This window comes from Aptenodytes patagonicus, unplaced genomic scaffold (assembly GCF_965638725.1).
Source record: "Aptenodytes patagonicus unplaced genomic scaffold, bAptPat1.pri.cur scaffold_86, whole genome shotgun sequence".
Classification (NCBI taxonomy): Eukaryota; Metazoa; Chordata; class Aves; order Sphenisciformes; family Spheniscidae; genus Aptenodytes; species Aptenodytes patagonicus.
In genome coordinates this window covers 456,907-479,454 of record NW_027472034.1, presented here as the reverse complement: position 1 = coordinate 479,454, position 22,548 = coordinate 456,907, and the positions used below count along the sequence as shown (strand labels likewise).

The window sequence follows — 22,548 nt, the reverse complement described above, 5'->3', positions numbered from 1 at the left end:
CCGCTCACCGGGCCCCGCCCCGCCCCGCCCCGCCCCGCTCACCGGGCCCGCCCCCCCCCGCGGCTCACCGGTCCCCGCCAGCAGCTCCGGTCCCCGCCGCCATTTCGTGCTTCCCGCCCGACGTGACGCGACACGACGCGACGCGACGCGCCGGGCGGCGCGTGCTGACGTCCGTGCGCGCTGACGCGGCGGGCGCGCTGAGGTCGCGCGCGGCGGGCGCGGGGCCGGGGCCGGTGCCGCCGCCATGGGGGACCCGCCGCGGCGGCCGCGGTCGCTGTTCCTGGCCGGGCTGGCCGCCGCCTACCTCGCCGCCTTCGCCTCGCTCTACGTCCAGATCCCGGTACGACGGCGGCGGCGGCGGGGGGTGGTGTGGGGGGGTGGTGCCGGGGTCCGCCCGACCCCGGGCCGGGCAGGGCGGGTAGGCCCCGCCGGGACAGCGAGGCCAGCGGAGCCCGGGTCTGCGGCGGGCGCTCGGGGCTGCTCGTCCGAGGCCGGGTGGGGGGACCGACGACGGACGCGGGGAGGGCCGGGCCGGAGCCGGGGCCGCGGGCCCTCGCTGGGTGCCCGGTTCCCCCTCCCGGTGCGTGCGGGTCAGGGGGGGTGCGGAGCCCCCGGGGCCGCGGGGCTGACCCCCCCGCCCGCCATCCCTGCGGCTGCCCCGGGTTTCCCGCTGCAGCCGGGCTTGGCTCGCCCGTCCCTCGGTAACGGCTCTCCCCCTGCCCCCCCGGCTCTCCCGTTTTCCCGCCCGGGGACCAGCGAGGGGCCGAGCTGCGCCCTTGCCGTGAGCACGGGGAGAGGGGGAGCTGCCGAGGCCAGCGCTCCCCCCCCATCGGGAGAGGGTCCTCTCCCTCCCTCCACGCCACCCCGGTGGTCTAGGGGTTGCTCCAGACCCTTGCACCCCCCCACACACACACACTCCCCCCCCGACCCTTGCACCCCCCCACTCCCCCCCCCCCCGATCTCTCTCCCTGCCCGCAGCGGGCAGGCCGTCCGTCTCCCTTCCGCGTAGCCGGGCCGGGTCTGGCAGCCCTTTTCCCGGCAGCCGCTGGGCTCCGCGTGGGCTCTTCCCATCGCCGCTCCGTTCCCCGTTTCACGAGGAAACTGGGAAGCCGGCGTGCGGGGAGAACTAGCTGGATGTCCCCCGCCAGCGCCTCGACGAGCTGGGGGGGCGGGGGGGGGGCTGCCGCAGAGACGAAGTCTCTGCGGCAGCCCCCCCCCCGCCCCCCCAGCTCGTCGAGGCGCTGGCAGAGGAGGGGCTCCCAATTCCGCTGCCCCAGACGTACGGGGCCGGGGAGGCTTTGTCCCCGCTGTCACCGTCCCCTTTCCAGGGCTGTACGGGAGAGACGGCATCCTGCCGGCCCGCAAAGTGCTGCGCCTCAGCGGGAAGGGGCTGTGGGAGCAGCTGCGGGATTTTCCCACCCTCCTGTGGCTCAGTCCCCGCCTGGGTTTGGATACGGAGATGGGAATGGAGCTGCTCTGCCTCCTCGGCGTGCTCGCCTCCTTCGGCGCCTTGCTGTTCGAGCCCCTGCGGGACAGCCTGCTCTTCGCCCTGCTCAGGGTGCTCTACCTCTCGCTCTACCAGGTACGAGATCGGGGGCGCGGGTGATGTTCTTGCGTTAGCATCGTCCTACGAGCTCCTGGCGCGCTCGGCTTCCTCGTGGAGCCTGGGGAAGGCGCTGGCAGCTCCCTGGCTTGTGGCGGCAGGTACAGCCCCATCCTTGTACCGGTTCTCGGTGCCTTCCCTGGGATAAAACCCTCCCAGACTTGCCTGCGAAGCCGATTCCCGCGCCGCCGTGGGGGCAGCTCCGTCCCCTGCCCGCCTACGGCCTTGCCGAGCCCTCCCGGGGCCCTTGTCCTGGGCGCCAGGCCCTTTTACAGAATCATAGAATCATTGAGGTTGGAAAGACCTCTGAGATCATCGAGTCCAGCCGTCGACCCAACACCACCAGGCCACTAAACCATGTCCCTCAGCGCCTCATCTACTCGTCTTTTAAATACTCCAGGGATGGGGACTCAACAACTTCCCTGGGCAGCCCTGTTCCAATGTTTAACCACTCTTTCAGTAAAGACATTTTTGCTTACGTCCAATCTAAACCTCCCCTGGCGCAACTTGAGGCCGTTTCCTCTCGTCCTATCGCTTGTTACTTCGGAGAAGAGACCGACACCCACCTCGCTACAACCTCCTTTCAGGTGGCTGTAGAGAGCGATGAGGTCTCCCCTCAGCCTCCTTTTCTCCAGGCTAAACAACCCCAGTTCCCTCAGCCGCTCCTCATCAGACTTGTTCTCCAGACCCCTCACCAGCCTCGTTGCCCTTCTCTGGACACACTCCAGCACCTCAACGTTCCTTCTTGTAGTGAGGGGCCCAAAACTGAACACAGTATTCGAGGTGCGGCCTCACCAGTTGCCGAGTACAGGGGCACGATCACTTCCCTACTCCTGCTGGCCACACTCTTTCTGATACAGGCCAGGATGCCATTGGCCTTCTTGGCCGCCTGGGCACACTGCCGCCTCATGTTCAGCCGGCTGTCGACCAGCACCCCAGGTGCTTTCCGACAGGCAGCTTTCCAGCCACTCTTCCCCAAGCCTGTAGCGCTGCATGGGGTGGTTGTGACCCCAAGTGCAGGACCTGGCACTTGGCCTTGTTGAATCTCATTCAATTGGCCTGGGCCCATCGATCCAGCCTGTCCAGGTCGGGACAGGTCCTTTCCCTGCGTCCCGTGAGAGCTCTGTGACCCCCAGCCACGAATCCGCCCTCCTGAGCCGTTTGCGCTCGTTGCTGGGGCTGGCGGCTTCGTGCGGAGGAGCTCGGGTGAGTCAGAGTCCGCTAGCGCAGGCGGCGGGGGGAGGAGAGTTTCTCTTCCTCTGAAACCGGGGGAATTGAAGAGAAAAAACCGCCCATGTTTGGAAAGCCCTGCCGGGCTGGGCGGCTGCTACCCCGCGGGGGGAGCTCTCCCACCCTGCCTGCCCTGCCAGAAGGCAGCCCGGGTGGCTGGCGGCAGCCCTTGCCGGTCCCTCCTGCCGGGGCTCGGGCCGTGTCCGGCACCGGTGCCTGCAGGGAATGGTGTTGGGAGGCTGGGAAAGCGAGGCGCCAGCCCTGGGAGTGGGGTTTCCTCCGTGCTGGGGGGGGCTGCCCTGCAGCGCTGTTAGCCCGTCCCCTCCGAACTGCTCACAGCCTCCCCGGCACACGGCTGCGCCCCACGGGGAGCCATTGCGAGCAGCTCCCCTCGCACGGGCAGCCCTGCCGAGCTGCGTGGCCCGTGTTTCGGGCCCGAGGAGAGGCAGGGTGGGAGCCGGGGCTCCGGAGTGACTCAACAGCCTTGGCAGGGAGAGGAAGCAGCACCCACGGCCGCGCAGGGCCGGGGAGCCCTGGGTGACTCCCACCCGCGGGGACTCTGTCTCCCGGCATGACTGCAAGGGTGCCGCGCCGTGCCATGAGCACGGCGTGCGTGGCTCCCAGCCCCGTGTGCCGGCCGGGCCTTCCTCCCCCTCGCTCCCTTTTAAGGTGATGCCGGAGAGAAAGTCCCTGCGCCTCCCCGGCGTCAGCCTCCCGCCCCTCCTGCCCCCGGCCAGGTCTGCTGGCGAGCGCCGCTCTGGGCCTGGCTGCGGGCGGGAGGGGCAGCGCCCCGGGGCTGGGAGCACCCCAGGCGGCGCGGAGGTACCTGGTGACTGCGGTACCGACGGCCCTCGCTCTCGGCAGCGAGTTGAGGCCACTGCTCTGCTCCTTGGCTTTGGCCAGTGGTGGGAAAGGAGCCGCCGGCGGCGCCGGGAGGGAGCTGTGGCTGCCCCTCGCCCTCCTGTCCCCCTCTCTGCGGGGAAGGGCCCTGGGGGGCCAAAGCTGCGCCCCTGGCCTGCCCTGCTCAGCGCTCCGTTCCCTCTCTCCGCAGGTGGGGCAGGTCTTCCTCTACTTCCAGTGGTAAGTCAGCCCCACCGTGGCCCTTCTGTCACACCTGCCCGCAGGGCTGAGCCGGGGGGGCTGCCACGGGGGCTCCGTGCCGGGGTGGGGGGGGGGAGCCGTCCCGCCCCTGCTGCGGCTGGCCCGCGGCTTGCCCAAGCCCCAGGGGCGGGGAGGGTTGTGTCCCCTGCGGGCAGCGGTGACCCAGCTCGCCACCTTGGGGAAGCGGTGGCCGGCCCCTTGGCACCCCCGGGGTCTCGGTGCCAGCAGAGCGAGGGCAGGGCTGGCCGCCCCGAGGGGTCTGCGGCCCCGGGGTGGCGGTGGGGGTCAGCGGTGTTCCCCACAGGGACAGCCTCCTGCTGGAAGCGGGTTTCCTGGCGGTGCTGGTGGCCCCCCTGCGCCTGCTGAAGTGGCGGTCCACGGCCTGGCGCGCCCACGACGGCGTCACCTTCTGGCTGGTGCGCTGGCTCCCTCTTCCGGCTGATGTTCGCCTCCGGCGTGGTGAAGCTGACCAGCCGCTGCCCCACCTGGTGGGGACTCACGGGTGAGGGGCGTTGCGGGGTCTCACGGGCTTTGGGGAGCGGGGGCATCGCCCCGAGCTTCAGGCTGCGCCTCCCGTGCCCCGTGGGCAGCTGCGGGGCTCTGGGCAGCTGCTGCCGGCACCTCTCCCGTGTTGGGCACAGCTCTGTGCCGGCTCTGCCTGCTCCGAGCCGTGTCCCTGCTCCCCTCTCCGCACCCCTGACCCCTCCTGCCCCCCCACCCCCCCAGCTCTCACCTATCACTACGAGACCCAGTGCATCCCCACGCCGGGCGCCTGGTTCGCCCACCAGCTGCCCGTCTGGTTCCAGAAGTTCAGCGTGGTGGCCACCTACGTCATCGAGATCGCCGTCCCGCTCCTCTTCTTCGCGCCCATCCGCCGCCTCCGGCTCTTCGCCTTCTACAGCCAGGTGGGTGGGCAGAGCCGGGCCCCCGCTCCTGCCGCCAGGCGCCGTGGGGCTCCCCGGGGGCAGTCTGCGGGCAGGGGGGACCGGCTCAGTCCCTGGGCAGGACAGGCTCCTCGCTCTGCGGGCCCTTGCGGGCAGGACTCCCCCGGGTGCTGGGCACTGGGGTGGCCTGATGTCCGCTGCCCCCCAGCGCTGTGACACCCTAGCCCTGCCTTCGCTCCTCCCCAGGTCCTGCTGCAGGTCCTCATCATCCTCACGGGTAACTACAACTTCTTCAACATGCTCACCATTGTCCTGGCCTTCTCCCTGCTGGACGAGGAGCACGTGGGGCGCTGGCTGGGGCGCAGCAAGAGGAGGCACGCCAGCAGTGAGTCCCTGGGTGCCCTGTTTGGGGAGGTGGGGTCCCCTCTGTGCCGTGCCCAGGGTGGGGAAGGGACAAGCCACCATCGCTGACCAACCCTGTCCGGGTGCGACAGCACAAGGCATCGTTCTGGCTGTCCGCAGCTGCCCTCCGGCTCGGTGGTGTGAGAGCTGCTGCCAGCACGGCCACCTCGCCCGCTCCTGGGGCGGGGGTCCGTGCCCGTGGGCGCTTGAGCCGGGGCCACCGTGAAGCAGCGCGTTGGCTCCTGCCGCAGGGATGTGCTCTGAGTGCTGCCCGCTTGCCCTCTCCCTGCCTGGGCTCTCGGGGCACGGTTCGCGCCCCTCCGTGCAGCAGTGGGTTGGGCTCGCCGAGCCCCCGGCAGCCCCCGGTGGTTCAGCGGGCCCTGCTCTGCCGCAGCCTGGCCCCCCAGCCTGCGGGCCGTCCTCTCCACCCTGCTGGAGCTCACCACCTACAGCTTCCTGATCTACTGGAGCGTCCAGTGCTTTGGCCTGGAGATCGACTGGGAGAAGAGGCTGCTGGACTCCAAAGTGGGTACGTCACAGCCGTGCCCGCGGGGGCTGCCTGCCCGTCGTCCCCAGGGCCCAGCGGCAGCCCCCCCGGCTCCCGGGGCGGGCGAGGAGGCTCCTCCTGACCCTGTGGGTTTTTCCGTCCCTCCAGCCTTCACCTATCATGAGTTCACGATGTGGCTGCGGGGCGGTGACCCTGCCGCTGGTGGGGCTGGGCTTCCTCTCGCTCTCCTGGGAGATCCTCTCTGCCATGTACAGGTGGGTGACGGGGGGCGCTGGGGTCCCCCCCCAGCTCCGCGGTGGGAGCTGAGTGGGAACGGGGCGGCCGGCGTGGGTGGCCCGGTGCCACCCCCGCAGGTGCGATTCGCGCGTGGAGGGACGCTTGGGTCTCGCGGGCGCTGGGGGAGCTGGCGTGGGGCTCGTGGAGCCAGGAGGAGGGCTGGGGCCGCGTGGGGTGGGGGCCCGGTTCAGGGGTGCTGGGTGAGTTAGGAGGGATTTTTCCTCTGCAGCGTTGGAGCGGGGCTGAGCCCTCCACCGCTTTGGGCACAGCGTGGGCGGCTCTGAACCCCACAGCTCACAGCCAGAGCCCCAGACTGTGGGGCTGTGCAGCTCTGACCCATCTCCTCCCCCCCCCGCAGGTGTGCCTGCGTCCGCGGCTGCTTCTGGAAGCTCTGGGCCACGCTGCAGTGGGCCATCTTCGCCACAGCCACCGTGGGGATGTTTGCCATCAGCTTGGTGAGCGGGTGGGAGCGTCCAGGGAGGGCAGGGGACAGCGGAGCGTGCATTTGTCGTGGGGTACGGGGAGCGGGAGACCCGGCCTGGGCCCCCAAGCCACTCCCAGCCACGGTGACGGAGCCGCTCTCCGCCGCTCCCCAGGTGCCCTTCACCTACATCGACTACGAGTCCAACGGCAAGCTGTGGCCCGGCATCCACCAGATGTTCAACGCGGTCGAACGCTTCCAGGTGGTGAACTCCTACGGGCTCTTCCGCAGGATGACGGGCGTCGGGGGGCGGCCCGAGGTGGTGCTGGAGGGCAGCTACGACAAGCAGACCTGGACGGTGAGCCGCCTTTTCGTTGAATCCCAGAATCGCTTCAGCTGAAAAAGACCTTTAGGACCATCGAGTCCAACCGTTAACCCAGCACTGGCAAGCCCACCACTAAACCATGTCCCTCAGCGCCACATCTACAGGTCTTTTCAGTGCCTCCAGGGATGGGGACTCACCACTTCCCTGGGCAGCCTGTGCCAATCCTTGACAACCCTTTTGGTGAAGAAATTTTTCCTCACATCCAATCTAAACCTCCCCTGGCGCAACTTGAGGCCGTTTCCTCTCGTCCTATCGCTTGTTACTTGGGAGAAGAGACCGACACCCACCTCGCTACACCTCCTTTCAGGTGGTTGTAGAGAGCGATGAGGTCTCCCCTCAGCCTCCTCTTCTCCAGGCTAAACAACCCCAGTTCCCTCAGCCGCTCCTCATCACACTTGTTCTCCAGACCCCTCACCAGCCTCGTTGCCCTTCTCTGGACACGCTCCAGCACCTCAACGTCCTTCTTGTAGTGAGGGGCCCAAAACTGAACACAGTATTCGAGGTGCGGCCTCACCAGTGCCAAGTACAGGGGCACGATCACTTCCCTACTCCTGCTGGCCACACTGTTTCTGATACAGGCCAGGATGCCATTGGCCTTCTTGGCCGCCTGGGCACACTGCCGCCTCATGTTCAGCCGGCTGTCGACCAGCACCCCCAGGTCCTTTTCCGACAGGCAGCTTTCCAGCCACTCTTCCCAAGCCTGTAGCGCTGCATGGGGTGGTTGTGACCCAAGTGCAGGACCCGGCACTTGGCCTTGTTGAATCAAGTTCAACAATCACGTCTGGTGCCAAAGGGGCTGCGGGGAAAAGGGCTGAACTGTGGCCAGTCGGGTGGGGTGGCCGGGGGCAGGTGCTGAGGAGCAGACTCCAGTGGAGCCGAGCATCCCTGTCCCCGCTGGCTTGGTCCCCTCTGGGGTGCCCGGCTGTCCCCCGTGGGCTCTGTCCCTCTGGAAGGAGCTGGTAACCCCAGGAGGTGAGGGAGGCAAGTCTGGGGGAGCTCTGCCCCCAGGGCCGCCGAGCTGGGGGGGGGGGGGTCCATGTCCGACCTCCGTGTGCCCCCCACCCCCCCCAGCCCACTCTGCTCCCTGCCCGCAGGAGGTGGAGTTCATGTACAAGCCCGGGAAACGTCAGCAGGGCCCCCCCCGTGGTCGCCCCGCACCAGCCCCGCCTCGACTGGCAGATGTGGTTCGCCGCCCTGGCCCACCACAGCAGCAGCCCCTGGTTCACCAGCTTCGTCTACCGCCTGCTGCAGGGCAAGAAGGACGGTGAGTGGGGCTGGGGGCCGCGGGGCGGGCCGTGCCTGGGGGCTCCCCGGGCCTGGCGCCGCGGCAGAGGCAGCCCAAGGCCCCACACCCGGCGGTCACGCTGCAGCAGGGACCTCCGTCCTGCGCGGTGGCAGGGAGCGAGGGGGCTGCATCCACCCTGGCTGGGGGCTGTCGCCGGCCCCCTGCGGTGGGTCTGCGCTCCAGGGCCTTCCCTGGGGCTTGGGGGCTGCCGGGCTCCAGCCCCGCGGCGGTTGGGCTGTCCCCGCGGCGAGGGGCGCAGGATCCCGGCGGGGGCTAACGCTGTGTCTCCGGCAGTGATCCGCCTGGTGCAGGTCGACGAGTCCCGGTACCCCTTCAGCGCCCAGCCCCCCGTCTACATCCGCGCCCAGCTCTACAAGTACTGGTTCACCGGCAGCGCCGAGGGCAGGTGAGCGGGGACGGGACGGGCGCACCGGCGCCTGCGCCCCCTCTGCAGCCACGCTCTGCTCCCCGGAGCTGACGTGAGACCCCATCGACGTGCAGTCGCCTGTGCCGACTGTCCTCGGGCAGCCGGGGGTGGGCTGAATCTGGGAGCTGCTTCTCGCCTGGCTAATTGGCTCGTTAACTCGGCCTGTGCCTGCAGCTCGTCAGCGCCCCGAGCTCGGCTTTGGCGAGGCTGGGTTGCCGCCTGGGGGAGGCAGGAGCCCGTCCTGCCTTGCGGGCAGAGCTGCCCCGCTCCTGCCCGGGCTGGCGGGGCGGAGGGCTGGGCGCTGAGGTCTCCCGTCCCGCAGCGAGGGCCCCGCGCCGTGGTGGCGGCGGCAGCGTGTGCAGGAGTTCTTCCCCGCCGTCTCCCTGGGCGATCCCACGCTGGAGAGCCTGCTCAACCAGCACGGGCTGAAGGTAAGGCCTCGCGCCGCGGCCGCCCCGCACTCCCAGCCACCGGCAGGGCCGAGGGGCAGTCCTGACCCCCCCCTTCCCTCGCCCCGCAGGACAAGACGCTGCTGAAGCGCTCGGCGGACGCCTTCCTGCCCCGGCTGCTGCAGTCCCTCCGCCGGCTCAGCCGCCCCTTCTCCGGCCCCACCGTCCTCTGGTCCCTGTACCTCGTGGCGGCCACCGTCTGCCTCCTGCGGGCCCTGGGCCGCCGGCCCCGGGGGGCGCGCCCCCGCCCGCCACAAAGGCCCCAGGCGGGGGGAGCCTGCGGACCGAGGGGGCGGCGAGAAGAACGGGCAGGTGCGGAGGAAGGAGGCCAAAGAGGCGGAGGAGAAAGGTGAGGGCCGGGCCCGGGGGGCGGCTGATGGCCACGGCGATGGCCTCCGCGGCACTAAGAAGAAGAAGTAGCGCCTGGAGCCGCCGGCCCAGGCCCCGTCTTCCACCCACTGACTGATGGCCTGCGGGCCCCGCTGCCTCCCCTCTGCCTGGCTGCCTGCCTCCCCGGGGTGGGGGTCCCCGGCTGGGGCGCAGGCAGGCCCCCACCCCTGCCCTAACGCTGCCCACCCCGGGGTGAGCTCGCTGCTCTCCCCCCCCCGCTGCCCGTGCCTTCGCACACAGCGCGGTCATCGCTTGCGGACGGCAGCGCCAGGCGGAGCGGGGCAGCTCCTCGCCTCTGCCCGGCTCCCCCGGGGCCGGAGCTGCCCCCCCTGCCCCCATCGCCCCGTCCCGGGCCCGCGGGGCCGTGCCGGGCTGTGGCACGGTGCTCTGCGCTGGCGGGGAGCGGCTTTGGGCAGCCGCAGCAAGGCAGCGCCAGCCCTCCCGCTGATCCTGCCCGGCCCCCTCGGCTGCCCCTGGACCAGCGCTCGGGGGCAGTTTGGGGTGCTGCCCACCCCCAGGGCCCCCTGCCCCGGCGGGAGGGCTCTGCCTGTAACGTGCTTCCCATGGGCTCCTCCGTGAGCACAGAGGTTTCCTATAATTTTCTAAATAAAGCCTTTGACGTTCCAGCCCTGCGGCTCTCCCTGGGGCCGGACGGGTCCGGAGGGAGGGGTCCTGCCCTGGCCCTTGCCCTTGTCCCCCCTCGAGGGAGGCGGCGGGGACGGTGCTGGTCCCCCTGCCTCTCCCCTGGCGTGATCCCTACCCCAGCGGGGCTGGGGGCTGCCCAGGCTGCGACTGGCACCGGGGGTGCGTGACAAGCAGGTTTATTATACGGCCCCGGTGCCCCCCGTGGCGGGGTGGCTGCTCCGGCAGGGGCTGTGCCGCGGGGTGCCGGGTGCTGGGCCGGGGTCCCGGTGCGGCCGGGCGGGCGGGGGGTCCCCCGCTCACCAGCAGAGCTGCCCGGGGCAGTACTTGTCCATCAGGGACTGGTAGTAGCCCCGGAGCTGCTGCACGTTGGGCAGCTCCTCCTGCTTGGTGTAGAGGTCGAACTTGCTGCGGGAGCGAGGGCTGGTCAGCGCAGGGGCTGCTGACCCCCACCACCCCTCCACGGGGCCGAGGCTCAGTGCCCCCCCCCCCCCCCCCCCCCCCAGCCACGCACTTGAGCTCCCTGACCCAGGGCAGCATGCGGAGGTCCTCCTCGGTGCAGAGGTGCAGGTAGTCCCCGTGCGCGTGCCAGGGGTAGAAGGAGTGGAAGCGGACCATGTAGAAGCCTGGGGGGGGGGGGGACACAGACGGGGAGGTGCCAGCCCGGGACGGGGTGCCCACCCTCCCCACGGCGGGTCCTCACCCCGCGGGGCTCGGCCCCACGTGCCCCCCCCCCCAGCCCTTACCTCCTTGGGCAGGGCGAAGCCGTTGAACTTCATGACTCTGTACATGTATTCTGGGGGAGAGAGGGGGGCGTGCGGGGACGGGCCCGAGGGGCTGGACCCCCCCGGTGTGGGACGGGCGCCCCAGGAGCAGCTGCCCCCCCGGCCTGCCCCCTGCGAAGGGCTCCAGGCCCAAATCCCCCAGCAAAGGGGGCCGGGGGGGGGAGCTGGGCACAGCCACCCCGGGTGCATCGGTGCCCCAAGGTCTAGCCGCTTGGGGGCGAAGGGCCCTTCCCCAAGGAGGGGACCCCGGGCGGCCCCCCCCCAGCCCTTACCATCGTGTCCCCAGGACATGAGGACGTTCTCCAGGCCGCAGCGAGGCTGGTACATCCCGTACTCGGTGCTGGGGACGGAGCCGGGTCGGGGGCTCGGGGCTGGACCCCTCGCCGCACCCCAGCCCCTTCCCCGGCTGCAACATGGGCTGGGGGGCACGGCACCCCACGGCACCCTGCCTGGGGGTCCGGCCTCACCTGTACAGGTGGTCTCTGGTGTCGGGGTTGTCGTGGAAGGTGGAGTCCCTGAAGACCACGGACTTCTGCACCTTGCAGCCCACGGGGAAGGTGTCCCCCACCACGGCCCACTGCGGAGGGGTGCGACAGGCGTCCCGCCGGCCCCGGGGCGGAGGGTGTCCCCCCAAGGAGGGGCCCCTGGCTGGCAGGATCCCCCGTACCCCGGCCTGCCCCCCTCCCCGCCATCCCGCTCACCTGGGGCTCCCCAAACAGCGCCAGGACCTTCCCCAGGTCGTGCAGCAACCCCACGAGGTGGAACCAGTCTGGGGGCGAGCGGCGCCGTCACCCCCCTCCCCTTTGGGACGTGGCCCCACACGGGCTCCGCGTCGGCGGGTGGGGGGGGTGAACGGCCCTACCTTTGTCGGGGTGGGCCCGGCGGATGCCCTCGGCGGTTTGGTAAGCGTGGTAGGAGTTGGGGAAGTCCACGTCGGGGTCCGACTCGTCCACCAGCTGGTCCAGCAGCTCCAGTGCCTCCATGGCGCTCATCTTCCGCAGGGAGCAGCTCCCGTACTCGGCGCTCTGGGGACGCGGCGAGCGCTGGGGACGGCGACACCAACCCCCCCCCCCCCCCCGCACTGCCACCCCGAAACCCCTCGGGGCCCTCCCCGGAGCTGCATGGGGAGGGGCTGCCCCCCAAGCACCCAGGGCTGGACCCCCAGCGCTGGGCTGCGGGGTGGGGGGGGCTGTGGCGTCCCCCCGCTGCGGGTGGGCCCCGGGCGGGGCTCGCACCTTCCCGGACGAAGTCGACGGTTCTGGTGGGTGTGCATCAGCAGGTAGGTGTTTGTAGACGCGGTCCAGCAGCTTCCCCTCCTGCAGCGCAGCGTCATGCTCGGGGGGGGGGGGGGGGGTCCCGGGGGGAGCCCCCCCAGCGTCCCTCCCCGCCTGGGGCAGCAGAGCTCCCGCTGGGCTCCTCCGGCCTCTCCCAGCAGCAGGATGAGACCCCCAGCACGGCCGGTGGTGCGCGGCTGGACACCCCCCCCCCCCAGCACGCATGGCCTCGTAGCGCGGGACCCCCAGCACCCAGCCCCGTGCAGCGGGACCCCCCAACACCCCGCTGGGTGCAGGGGACACACACACACCCCCCCCGCCTCGGGGTCACCGCCCGTCCCCACGGCAGCACGACCTGCCCAGCTGGTCTCACCGTGTAGTTTCGGTACTTGGCCTTGGCCTCGGCCTTGGTGGTCTCGGGCCCCTCGGAGGGGTCGGCTTCCTGCGGGGAATAAGGCTGGGCTCGGTCAGCGGGGCCGGATCCTGCACCCGGCCCGGCAGCCGTGGGGCAGAGTGGAAACACCCGGGGACAGCGCGTTTCCTGAAGGCTGAGGAGACGTGCCACCTCCAAAGGAGAGCCCTGAACGCGCGGCATTGCATAGCGCTGCGCGGCGTCGCGCGGCATTGCACGGTGCTGCACACCAGTGCACGGAGCTGCACAGCGTCGCACCGCATCGCACAGCACCGCACAGCATCGCACGGCGTCGCACAGTGCTGCACAGCGTTGCATGGAGCTGCACCACATCGCACAGCGTTGCACAGTGCTGCACAGCGTTGCACGGAGCTGTACCGTGTTGCACAGTGCTGCACAGCGTGTCACAGCGCGGCACATCATTATACAGCACCGCACAGCATTGCACGGCGTTGCACAGTGCTGCACAGCGTGTCACAGCGCGGCACATCATTATACAGCACCGCACAGCATTGCACGGCGTTGCACAGTGCTGCACAGCGTGTCACAGCACTGCACATCATTATACAGCACCGCACAGCATTGCACGGCGTTGCACAGTGCTGCACACCATTGCACGGAGCTGCACAGCGTCGCACCGCATCGCACAGCATTGCACAGCGTTGCACGGAGCTGCACTGCATCGCACTGTGTTGCACAGTGCTGCACAGTGTTGCACGGAGCTGTACCGTGTTGCACAGTGCTGCACAGCGTGTCACAGCGCGGCACATCATTATACAGCGCCGCACAGCATTGCACGGCGTTGCACAGTGCTGCACAGCGTGTCACAGCGCTGCACATCATTATACGGCATTGCACGGCGTTGCACACCACTGCACAGCGTTGCACGGCATCATACAGCGCTGCACAGCACCGTGCAGCACTGCACAGCGTCGCACATCATCACACGGCGCTGCTCCGCTGCCCCGTTCCGGTGCGGAGCGAGGGCCGTCCTGCCAGGGTGCAGAGCGGGGGGGTCCGGGGGGAGCTGCCCCCTCTGCCTGGGGCGGGGTGGGGGGCGCCTGGCCCGGGGCGACGCTGGTTTAGGGCAGCAGCTCCCAGGAGTTGCTGCCCCGGCTCCCCGCAGCCCCCGGAGCGAGGCCTGTGGGTGCGGCTGAGCCCGTGGGTGCTGCACGACGCCCTGCAGCCCCCCGGGATGGGCACTGCCTGCTGCCTCTCCCTGGGGGGGGGTGGATGAGGGCGGCCCCCCCCCAGCTCGCTGGAGCAGCGGGCTCCCCTGCAGCAGCAGGACCTGCCTTCCCCCCACCGTGGCATGTTGCCTGCCGAGGGGCGAGTGTTCACTCGCTCCCCGTGGGGCTGGGATGGACGTGGGGCAGGGACGCAGAGGGGCTGGGACCCACTTGGGGTGGTGTCCCCACGGGGCTGGGTCCCACATGGGGCTGGCACCCCCATCGCAGGGAGGGCATCGCCGAGGGTCCCGGGGGATCTCCTCCACCCCCTCAAAAGGCAACAGCCCCAGTGCTGAGGTGTGCGGGCCCCCACCCTGCGCAGAGCTGGGGGGGGGGATCCCCGAGGGCTGCTGCCTGTTGGCACAGACCCCACGGGGGGGCGATGCTTGTGGGGCTGTGCCCCACGGCCCCAGGGACGGGGGGGCTGCACGTGCTGCCTGTGCGTACCTGGGAGGACCTGCACCCCCACGTGTGGGGAGATGCAAGTGGGGTCTGACCCCAAGGTGTGGGGCGATGCACATGGGGGGGGGGGGCCAACCCTGAGGTGTGGGGTGACATGCAGGGGTCTGACCCCAACACGTGGGGCGATGCAGATGGGTCTGGCCACGAGGTATGGGGCGCTGGGTCCCGCCTGCCCGTACTCACCGCCCGGAGGCTCCTCATGCCGGCCGTGGCGAGGGGCGGTGGGCGCGCGGGCTCTGGGGCGGTCACCGGGACCCCCGGCTTTATCCCCGCGGGGGGCGGCGCAGGGGCGGCCCAGCCTGCGCCAGCCGGCGCGGGGGCAATCGGTCACCAGTTAACCTGCCCCCGGTTAATGTTTGAGCCCACGGCACCGGGCTTGGGGGGATGCTGCTCCCCGAGGGTGGGCAGGGGCTGGCAGGGAGCCTGGCCTGGCCCCCGAGCTGGGTACCCCACACTGCAGCCCCCCGAGCTGGGGACCCCCCAACCCTGACCCCTGAACTGGGGACCCCCGGCCACAGGGAGCCCCGGCCACGGGCAGCCCCGCCGGCGGCTGACAGTGGCCCCGGGCTGCCAGGCTCCTCGTGGGGGCAAAGGGATGACCCCGCCCCACCGCCCGCGCCAGCTGCGGTGACCCCACGGGACAGGGCCATGGCATGACCCCCCCATCGGGACACAGGGAGCAGGGCCGGACCTGGTGCCCCGACGGCACAGTGAGGGGCCACAGGCAGCAGCGAGAGAGTGAGCGGAGGGGTGTCGGGGCTGGGGGGGGGGCCAGGCAGGGCCGTGGGCAGGCGGTGCGGAGGGGCTGGGGGGGCCAGGGGCCGTGGGAAGCAGCTTGGGAGTTGCTACCCCAGCGCGGCAATCGCCATCCGGCCGCTGATGGCCCTGGGGCCACGAGCACTCCCGCGGGATCCCCGTCGGGGTGGGACGGGCACCAGCTGCCACCGCCGCGCCTTGCGGAACGTTAAATTTAGTGGCTGCCGATGTTGAAAGCGTGTGGAGCAAGACCCCGGCAGTGAGCCGCCCAGGGGGGCTGGCGGGGCGTTGCGGCCAGGCACGTCCCCTCCCGGGGGCCGCGGGGTGACGAGGTCCTGCCAGGAGGTGTGCAGGGGTGATGTGCGCCCGCGCGCACTGAAGCAGTGCCGTGCCGTGCCGTGCCGCGTTGTGGCCGGGTCAGTCTTGTTCCGCTGTGGTTCCCGTGTGCCAGGGCAGAGGCAGGAGCGGGCTGCAGCGGGCGCAGTGCCCACGGGCAGGGGCCCTGGGCAGCCCTGCCTTGCCCAGCAGCCGCTGGCACCAGAGGTGCAGCCTCCCCCCCCCCCCCCCCCGGCACGGTCCCTGCGCCCTCCCACTGGAGCCCCCCAACACGTCGCCCCTTTAGCTTCCTCCTGCCCGCTCCTGCCCAAACCCACCGGCCCCGCGCAGCTGTGGGCGCTGGCTGGGCACGGCTGCTGCCGCTGGGACAGGCGCTGCGCGGCTGTCCCTGCACTCGCGGCTGTCCCCGCTGCGTGGCTGTCCCCGCTGCGCCGTGGGAAGCAGCTGGTGCCGGTCGCCTTCTGTCACCGGTGGCTGTGGGACCCGGGTGCCCGCGCCCTGCCCAAGGCAGCCCCTCGCGCCCCCCCCCCCCCCCATTCCGTGCCCCATTCCCGTGGGAACACTGCCCGTCCCGGCACCAGACGTGACCCCTCCTCGCACACTTTATTCTGCACGAAAATCAGATTTTTCACTTCAAGAGAGAAGGGGAGCGCTCCGTGCTGCAACGCCCGCCTGGCCCAGCTCCGGTGCTGCTGCAGGGCAGGATCCGTCCCGGGCACCCGCGAGGCCCCTCCGCAGCCTGGGGGGCACCCAAGGGATGGGGATGGGGGGGGCTGGAGTCCCCACGTGTCCCACAGCAGCACTGCGTTGGGCTGCGGCCGCCCGTCCCTGTGGGACAGCGCTCGGTCCCTCACCCCTTTGCCAAACTGGGCCTGGGGGGGGGGGGGGGGGGGCTGCGAGCAGAGCTCCTGCCTGCGGCCGGGGCTGCCCACAGCCACAGCGCCGGGGGCTCCAGGCCACGCCGGGCTCGACCCCTGCCCGCACCGGGAAGGGGAGCTGGAGCCTCCCGTGACGGCCATGGGACACCCCGTCCCAGTCCTGTCCCCATCCTGCCCCCTCAGCTGGCTCGAGCGAGGGCCGGGACCCCCGGGAAGGAGAGATGGGCTGGGAGCAGCACCCCTGGACGCTCCCCCCCACCCTCACCCAGTGCTTGCTGCAGGCTGGGTGCTCCTGGGGATGGGGGTGTTCGGGGGGGGCTGGGGTGCTCCTGGGGGGACAGGGGTGCTCCTTGGGGGGGGGGAGGGGGTGCTGATGAAGTTGCTCCCAGGAGGGATGGGGGTGCTCGGGGGAAGGGGGGGGGTTCTCCCCAGCAGGAAGGATCAAGGTGCCGACGGGCTGTGCTCCCTGCCCTCCCCATGAAGGGCTGGAGCTGGGTGTGTCCCCCCCCCCCGCCCATCCCTGCAGCAGGGCCAAAGGGCAGCCGGGGGGGGGGGTGGGGGTGCTGGGCACCCTCACAGGCTGGTGCCAGGCCGGTGACTGGAGCCGCACATCCCCGTCCCACCAGGCCACGGGGGTGACAGCTCCGCCGGGGTGACACTAGCACTCCCGGGGTGTCACAGCATGGGGTGACAGGGATACCGGGGGTCCCCTCGGGTCTGCGGGCCCCCATCGAGCCCATTGGGGCCCTTCCCGTCCATGCACCAAGGGGGCCTTTCCTCTGCCCCCCCACGCTCGGGGACAGCTCGCCATCCCTCGGTGCCCACCAGCACCCGGTCCCCGTCTCGCCGCAGGGCTGTGGGCAGGACGGGGAGGAGGCAGGGTGTTGGGGAAGGGGACAGCAGCCTCTCCGGGGAGGACGGGACCCCTCAAGGCACCCCAGCCTCTGCTCTGGGAGGGGACCCCCTGAGGTCCAGAGCCCGACCTGGGACCCCCGAGTGGGGAAGGTGCGGGGTGGGGGGCTGCCCCGTGTCCCTGGCCTGGCTGCAGCAGGGTCCCCACACCCTGGTCTTGCAGGACCCCCCACCCACGTAGCCGTGCCACCCCAGACACACACAGGAGGGGTCTGGGGTGGGGGTGAGATGCCGTGGGGTGCAGTGGGGTGCCATGGGGGTGCTGCAGCAGGGCTCGCCCCACCCATGGCCGTGCGTGCTGCGGCAGGGTGCTGAGCTGCTGAGTCAGGCGGGAGCGTGGCCAGGGGCTCGGCCACGCGCTCTTGCACAAGGCACCGGCGCTGCTGCGGTCAGCAGGATCCCCCACCGCCCCTTGGACCCACCGTCAACAGCCCCGGCCGGCCGGGCCACCACCAACCACCACGGGCCACCGGCTCCCCGGCCCGCGGTCCTCTCCACTCCATGGGGCTCCGGCTGGCGATGGGGTGGGAGCCCCTCCGTGGGGACGCTCCCACAGGCCCTGTGTCCCTGGTGGGGCCGTGGCCAGAGCCGGGCTCTGCCTGGGGGGCACCGAGCACCCCCAGGAAGGTGCAGAGGGAGCCCAGCCACGTCTGACTCTGGAAGTGCTTTAGTGGGGGGTCCCGCGGGGCAGGGCGGGGGGGGGCGCGGGGCCAAGCAGTCCGGTGAGGCAACCCCCCCCTCACCCGTAGCTGTGGGGGCTGTTGGGGTTCATGGGGGACGAGTCCTGGCGGCCCGACTGGCCCATCAGCTGCCAGAGGCGGTGGCTCAGGTTCTGCACCTGGCAGGTGCCCAGCACGCAGCCCACCCGCAGCAGCTGCGCGTGCTGCAGCCGCCCCGACGCATGCCGGCGGCCCCGCACGTGCCGGGGGCCGTGCCGCAGGACGAGGTGGCGGCTGTGCCGGGGGGCCAGGCGGGCACCATGCCGGGGTCCGTGCCGGGGGATGAGCTTCAGGTGGTGCCGCAGGATGAGCAGTCTGTGCCAGGGGGCCAGGCGGGCACCGTGCCGGGGGGCGAGCCGGGGTCCGTGGCGTGGGACGAGCTTCGGGCTGTGCCGCGGGACGAGCAGTCTGTGCCGAGGGCTGCTGGTGGGCTGCAGCAGGGCGCGGGGCCGCGGTCCTGGGTCGTCCCCAAGGAGTGAGGCCGGGGAGGGTCTCCGGTCCGGGGGCTCCCTGCACGAGAGCGGCAGCGGGGTCAGCAGGAGGGGGCAACGCTCAGCGGGCAGCAGTGGGCAGAGCCAGGGCACCCCGGGCAGGGGCAGGAGGGTGCTGTGTGGCACCGTGACAGCAGGGGTAAAGGGGGGTTGGCCGTGCTGTGCCGGGGGTGCCATGGTGGGCGGGGGGGGGGGAGGGAGGCAGCCCCCCCAGCCCAGCCACGGGCCGGGGCACCTCGCCTGCCCTTCCCGGTTGCTCTGCCCGGCTCTGCCCCGGGCCCCGGGCTGGGAGGACAAGGAGGCAGCCAGGGAAGGGGAGCTGCTACCTGCAGCCGCACACGTACTCCATGCTCCGGCATCGCGGCGGCAGGGCTGGCAGGAGCTGCCTGCCACAGCCAGGGCTGCAGCCCCGGGCCAGCCCCTTCCCACCCCAAACCAGTGGGGCTGGGACACCTGTGTCCCCTCCCATCCCGCTGGGGCTCCCTGGGCAGAGGGGACCCCATGGCCCCCCACGGCACCGTGTGACTGCTGCCGGCAGCCCCACCGCACACCCCTGCCAGCCCCACGCCGAGCCTGCTGCCGACCCACAAGCGCAGGCACTGCCGGGGCCACGCGGGGTCCCCAAGCTCCCAGGGGCACTGATGCTGCTGCCCCCCCTCCCCCAAGGATCCCCCCCAGGGTGCACAAACGGGGACCCCCCAGCACTGCCAGCTCCAGCACAGCCCAGGTTGGCCTCCCACCGCAGAGGAGCCGGTGATCCCGCACCGGCGGGGGGCACCCACCGTGGCAGCCCCGGGTCGCTGCCCGGGAGGAATCCGCGGCACCTGGCCGGCTGCAGGGGTGGCACGTGGCTGCGGGGGTGGCACGTGCCGCGGGGCCGGGGCAGCGCTGGCAGGAGCCCCTTTGCTGCCCACACCAGCCCTGCCTGCACATGGGCACGCACGGCAGCACCCTGCACCAGCACCCACCGCCGCACCCCCCCGGCCAGAGCCCCCGCGCCCCCCTGCACACGCACACACATATCCCTGCATGCACACCCCCTTCGCTACCCGTGAACGCACACGGTAACCCCTGTACACACACGGGCACACGCGTGTCCCAGCACACACACACTCTATAGCCCCTGCACACACACAGGTACGCCCGCACCCCGGTGTGCAGACACACACTCACACCACACACCCCCAGCCCGGCGTGCGTGCACACATGCGGCGTGACCCCGGTGCAGGCGCAGGTGTCCCGGCGTGCACACGCAGCCCCGGACACGCACCGCACCGCCCCCCCCCCCCGCCCTCCGTCCCCCCACCGCCCAGGGCCGCGGGGAAGCTGGGTGCCGGAGGGCTCATCCTGGCACGGCACAGCTGGGTCGAGGCCGGACACCGCTTGGCCGCGAGCCGCGGGAGCGGGGACAGAGGCCAAATTCCTCCAGCTCTGCAGAGACGGGAAGCACTGGGGGGGCCGGTGAGCGCCCACTGCCCTTTCCCGTCCCAGGATGTGTTTACAGGAGGCAGCCGGTGCCCGGAAACACCGGCAGCCTCAGCCTTCCCATCCCGGCACTGCCCGGGCCGCAGCACACGGGACTTTCCTGGCTGGCTCTCTTCCAGGCAGCTCCGGCACCGCCAGCCCCACAAGCGAAGAAGCCCCCATGCCAGCATCCCGCGGGACGGCTGCCGGCTGCGGAGTTCCCCTCCCTCCCTGCGCTTGGCTTCTGCCCCGGCTTCGCCCCAGCTGGCCCCGGCACGGTGCGCGCCCGCCCCGGCCGAGCTCCCGCGCATCTGGCTGCACGTGGGATCTCCGGCTTCCATGCCTGGTCCCGGGGCTTTGCGAGCCTTGCCGGACACACCGCAGGGCACCCACTGACCCCAGGGCTGCCGCTGGCTGCACCGGCACCGGCACCTCCCCGCAGCCCCCCCAGCTCCCACAGGCGATTCCCGCACAGGTCCCAGCCCCCTCCAGCTTCCCCCCGCTGCTGCCCACCCCGTTCCCACGGCCTTTGCACCAGCGCAGAGCCGGCACCCACGCTCCCCGGCTGCAGGCACCCACACCTGGGCCCCGGACACCCATGTGGTGGGGTCCGGCCTGAGGACACCCCCCGCAGTGGCACAGAGCTCCCCCCCCCAGGACCCCCATGCCTCAGGGCCCCCATCCCGGGGACCCCCACACCCTGGCCCACAGCAGACACAGCCGTGGCCGTGCCATCCCGCAGCCACGGCAGGAGCTACCCAGCCCGTGCCCGGTCTCCGGGCATCCCAGCCCCGCCGTCCACCCCAGCAGTGGGACGTGGCCCCATGCACGGCCCCCCCCCCCCACGCCCCCCAGGAGCTGCGCTGACGGCTGCCTGCGGCGCCAGGCAGGCAGGAGCCACTCGTAGATCCCTCCGGAGCCAGACGCAGGCTTCCCACGGCGCTGGGCAGAGCCCAAACCCGCTCCTCAAGCAGCAACATGCACGCCCGCAGAGCCTGTGCACGCGTGCACGCACACACGCACACACGCGGCGCCCGCGGGAGGTTCAGTCCCGACCCGAGGTGCCTCCTTCAGCAGGAGGTCCAGACAGGAGATCCCGGCGCCCCGCAGCCCCCGGCCGCCCCTCACCTTGCACACGCGTGCAGCCACACCACCCCCCCCCCCCCTTGGCAGACGCACACCGTGAGTTCTTGCACACGCACGCTCTCCATCACGGCGCGTGCCAAAACCTCGTCAAACCCTTGCGCACCCTGCCCACGCATGCACACACGCGCACGGGTACCACTCTGGCCCCTGTGCCCTCCCAAACCCGCAGACCAGCCTCGCCGCCCCCGGCACGCTGTGTCCCTGCAGCCCTGGACGCATCCTGCCCCCTCCCAGCACCGTTCCCCCATTCCCACTGGGACGAGGTGCAGCGTGGGGGCCGGGGACCCCTCACCCCGCTCCCAACACCTCGTCCCCCCCAGGTCCCCCCCAGCGCTGCAGGGACAGGCACGGGACACGCAGTGAAGACAGGCTTGGGTTCCGGGTGGGAGATGGTGCCCAGGGGACCCCCCCCCCCCCAACCCACCCCCTCCGTGCGGCCCCGTCTGTCCCCACTCTCCAGGGCATCGTGTGTCCCCCCCGGGGAACCTGCCTACAACCTGCCACCAGCACAAGGGGCTTCGGTGCGGGGCCGCGTGTCCCCTCCCGCCGTGGGGACAGCGGGCAGCAGGACACACAGACGTGCTCCCAGACCGGGCCCTGCCTAAACCCCGAGGGAGCCGGGGAGAGCGGCCGGGGCTGGGGCGGGCCAGCGGGACAGACGGACACGGGCTGCCCGGCGGAGGCTGGGGCAGGAGCCGGCCCCTCGGGCACGGCCGAGCGGTGGGCACGGAGCCCCCCTGGGGGCCAGGGCTGCGGGGCTGGGTCCGGGGGGGGGGGGGGGGGGCGGTTTGGGGCAGCCGGGCCCCGTCAGAGGGTGCAGGGCCGCGTCCCGGGCAGGGGGCACAGAGCCGCCCGGCGCAGGGGGGCGGGCAGGGGCGGCGGGGTCCCGGGGGGCGGGCGGGGTGCGGGCTCACCTGCGCTTGGGCGAGCGGCCGTCGGGCAGGGGCAGGCAGGCGGGCAGCTCCAGCAGACACAGCACCAAGCTGATGCAACCCAGCGCAACCGGCGCCGGGGCTCTCATGGCGGGGCCGGGCCGGGGCAGCGGCTGCGGGGGGAAGAGAAGGGCTCGGGGCTGGGCTCGGCTCCGGCTCGGCTCCGGCCCGCCCGCCGCCCCCCGATCCCTCCCTGCCCCGTCCCGTCCCGTCCCGTCCCGCAGACCCGGGGGGGAAGGGGGGGGGGCGGTGCGGGGTCCCCAAGGGGTCCCGGCCGTACCTGGGCGGGGGCCGGGGCTCAGGGCTGGGGCCGGGGCTCAGGTCGGGTCCGTGCCTCGCTCGGCGCTGCCGCTCCCCGCCCCGGCCCAGGTTAAATATCGCCGGGCTCGGCGCGGCGGGCGAGGAGGAGCCGAGCGGCCGCGGGAGGAGCCACGGGCGGGGGCAGCCACGGGCGGGGGGGGGCAGCCACGGGGGGGGCAGCCACGGGGGGGGGGCAGCCACGGGGGGGGGGCAGCCACGGGCGGGGGGGGGCAGCCACGGGGGGGGCAGCCACGGGCGGGGGGGGGCAGCCACGGGGGGGGCAGCCACGGGGGGGGGGAGCCACGGGCGGGGGCAGCCACGGGCGGGGGGGGCAGCCACGGGGGGAGCAGCTCCGCACCGGCCCGCATCGCCCCCCCGCCCCGACCCCGCCGCTTCCCCAGCGCCGCCCCCGGGACCCGCCCGGAGCGGGGCCGGGGTGGGCTGGGATG

General features: G+C 72.1%; 3 protein-coding genes across 3 annotated transcripts; 1 reads left to right on the top strand and 2 right to left on the bottom strand.

The window, feature by feature from the left end:
• The first annotated feature begins 239 nt into the window (after nucleotides 1-239).
• LMF2 (lipase maturation factor 2) lies at nucleotides 240-9,987 on the top strand. The gene is given in 19 exon segments (XM_076363755.1): nucleotides 240-340; nucleotide 839; nucleotides 1,329-1,582; nucleotides 3,885-3,913; nucleotides 4,239-4,362; nucleotides 4,364-4,436; nucleotides 4,661-4,839; nucleotides 5,065-5,203; nucleotides 5,615-5,749; nucleotides 5,876-5,910; nucleotides 5,912-5,982; nucleotides 6,363-6,459; nucleotides 6,601-6,783; nucleotides 7,905-7,925; nucleotides 7,927-8,074; nucleotides 8,390-8,501; nucleotides 8,845-8,953; nucleotides 9,043-9,200; nucleotides 9,202-9,987. Coding segments are annotated over 19 exon segments (2,154 nt in total). The 5' UTR covers nucleotides 240-244; the 3' UTR covers nucleotides 9,392-9,987.
• Nucleotides 9,988-10,262: 275 nt separating this feature from the next.
• Nucleotides 10,263-14,409, bottom strand: MIOX (myo-inositol oxygenase). The gene is given in 13 exon segments (XM_076363752.1): nucleotides 10,263-10,411; nucleotides 10,518-10,629; nucleotide 10,685; nucleotides 10,750-10,799; nucleotides 11,061-11,128; nucleotides 11,256-11,365; nucleotides 11,490-11,557; nucleotides 11,651-11,813; nucleotides 12,022-12,045; nucleotides 12,047-12,076; nucleotides 12,078-12,104; nucleotides 12,436-12,504; nucleotides 14,349-14,409. Coding segments are annotated over 13 exon segments (849 nt in total). The 5' UTR covers nucleotides 14,367-14,409; the 3' UTR covers nucleotides 10,263-10,302.
• Nucleotides 14,410-17,734: 3,325 nt separating this feature from the next.
• Nucleotides 17,735-22,145, bottom strand: ADM2 (adrenomedullin 2). The gene is made up of 3 exons (XM_076363741.1): nucleotides 22,080-22,145; nucleotides 21,782-21,912; nucleotides 17,735-18,276 (listed from the first exon to the last, which is right to left on the bottom strand). The coding sequence occupies exons 2-3, from the start codon at nucleotides 21,886-21,888 to the stop codon at nucleotides 17,787-17,789; spliced, it is 597 nt and encodes a 198-aa protein (XP_076219856.1). The 5' UTR covers nucleotides 21,889-21,912; nucleotides 22,080-22,145; the 3' UTR covers nucleotides 17,735-17,786.
• Nucleotides 22,146-22,548: the final 403 nt, after the last annotated feature.

Excerpts from the sequence above, each read along its gene's own strand:
- ADM2 (XM_076363741.1), bottom strand. The coding sequence starts at position 21,888 with ATGAGAGCCCCGGCGCCGGTTGCGCTGGGTTGCATCAGCTTGGTGCTG. Across the intron at positions 18,277-21,781 it reads GGCCGCTCGCCCAAGCGCAG|GGAGCCCCCGGACCGGAGAC; the intron begins GTGAGCCCGCAC and ends GCTCTCGTGCAG.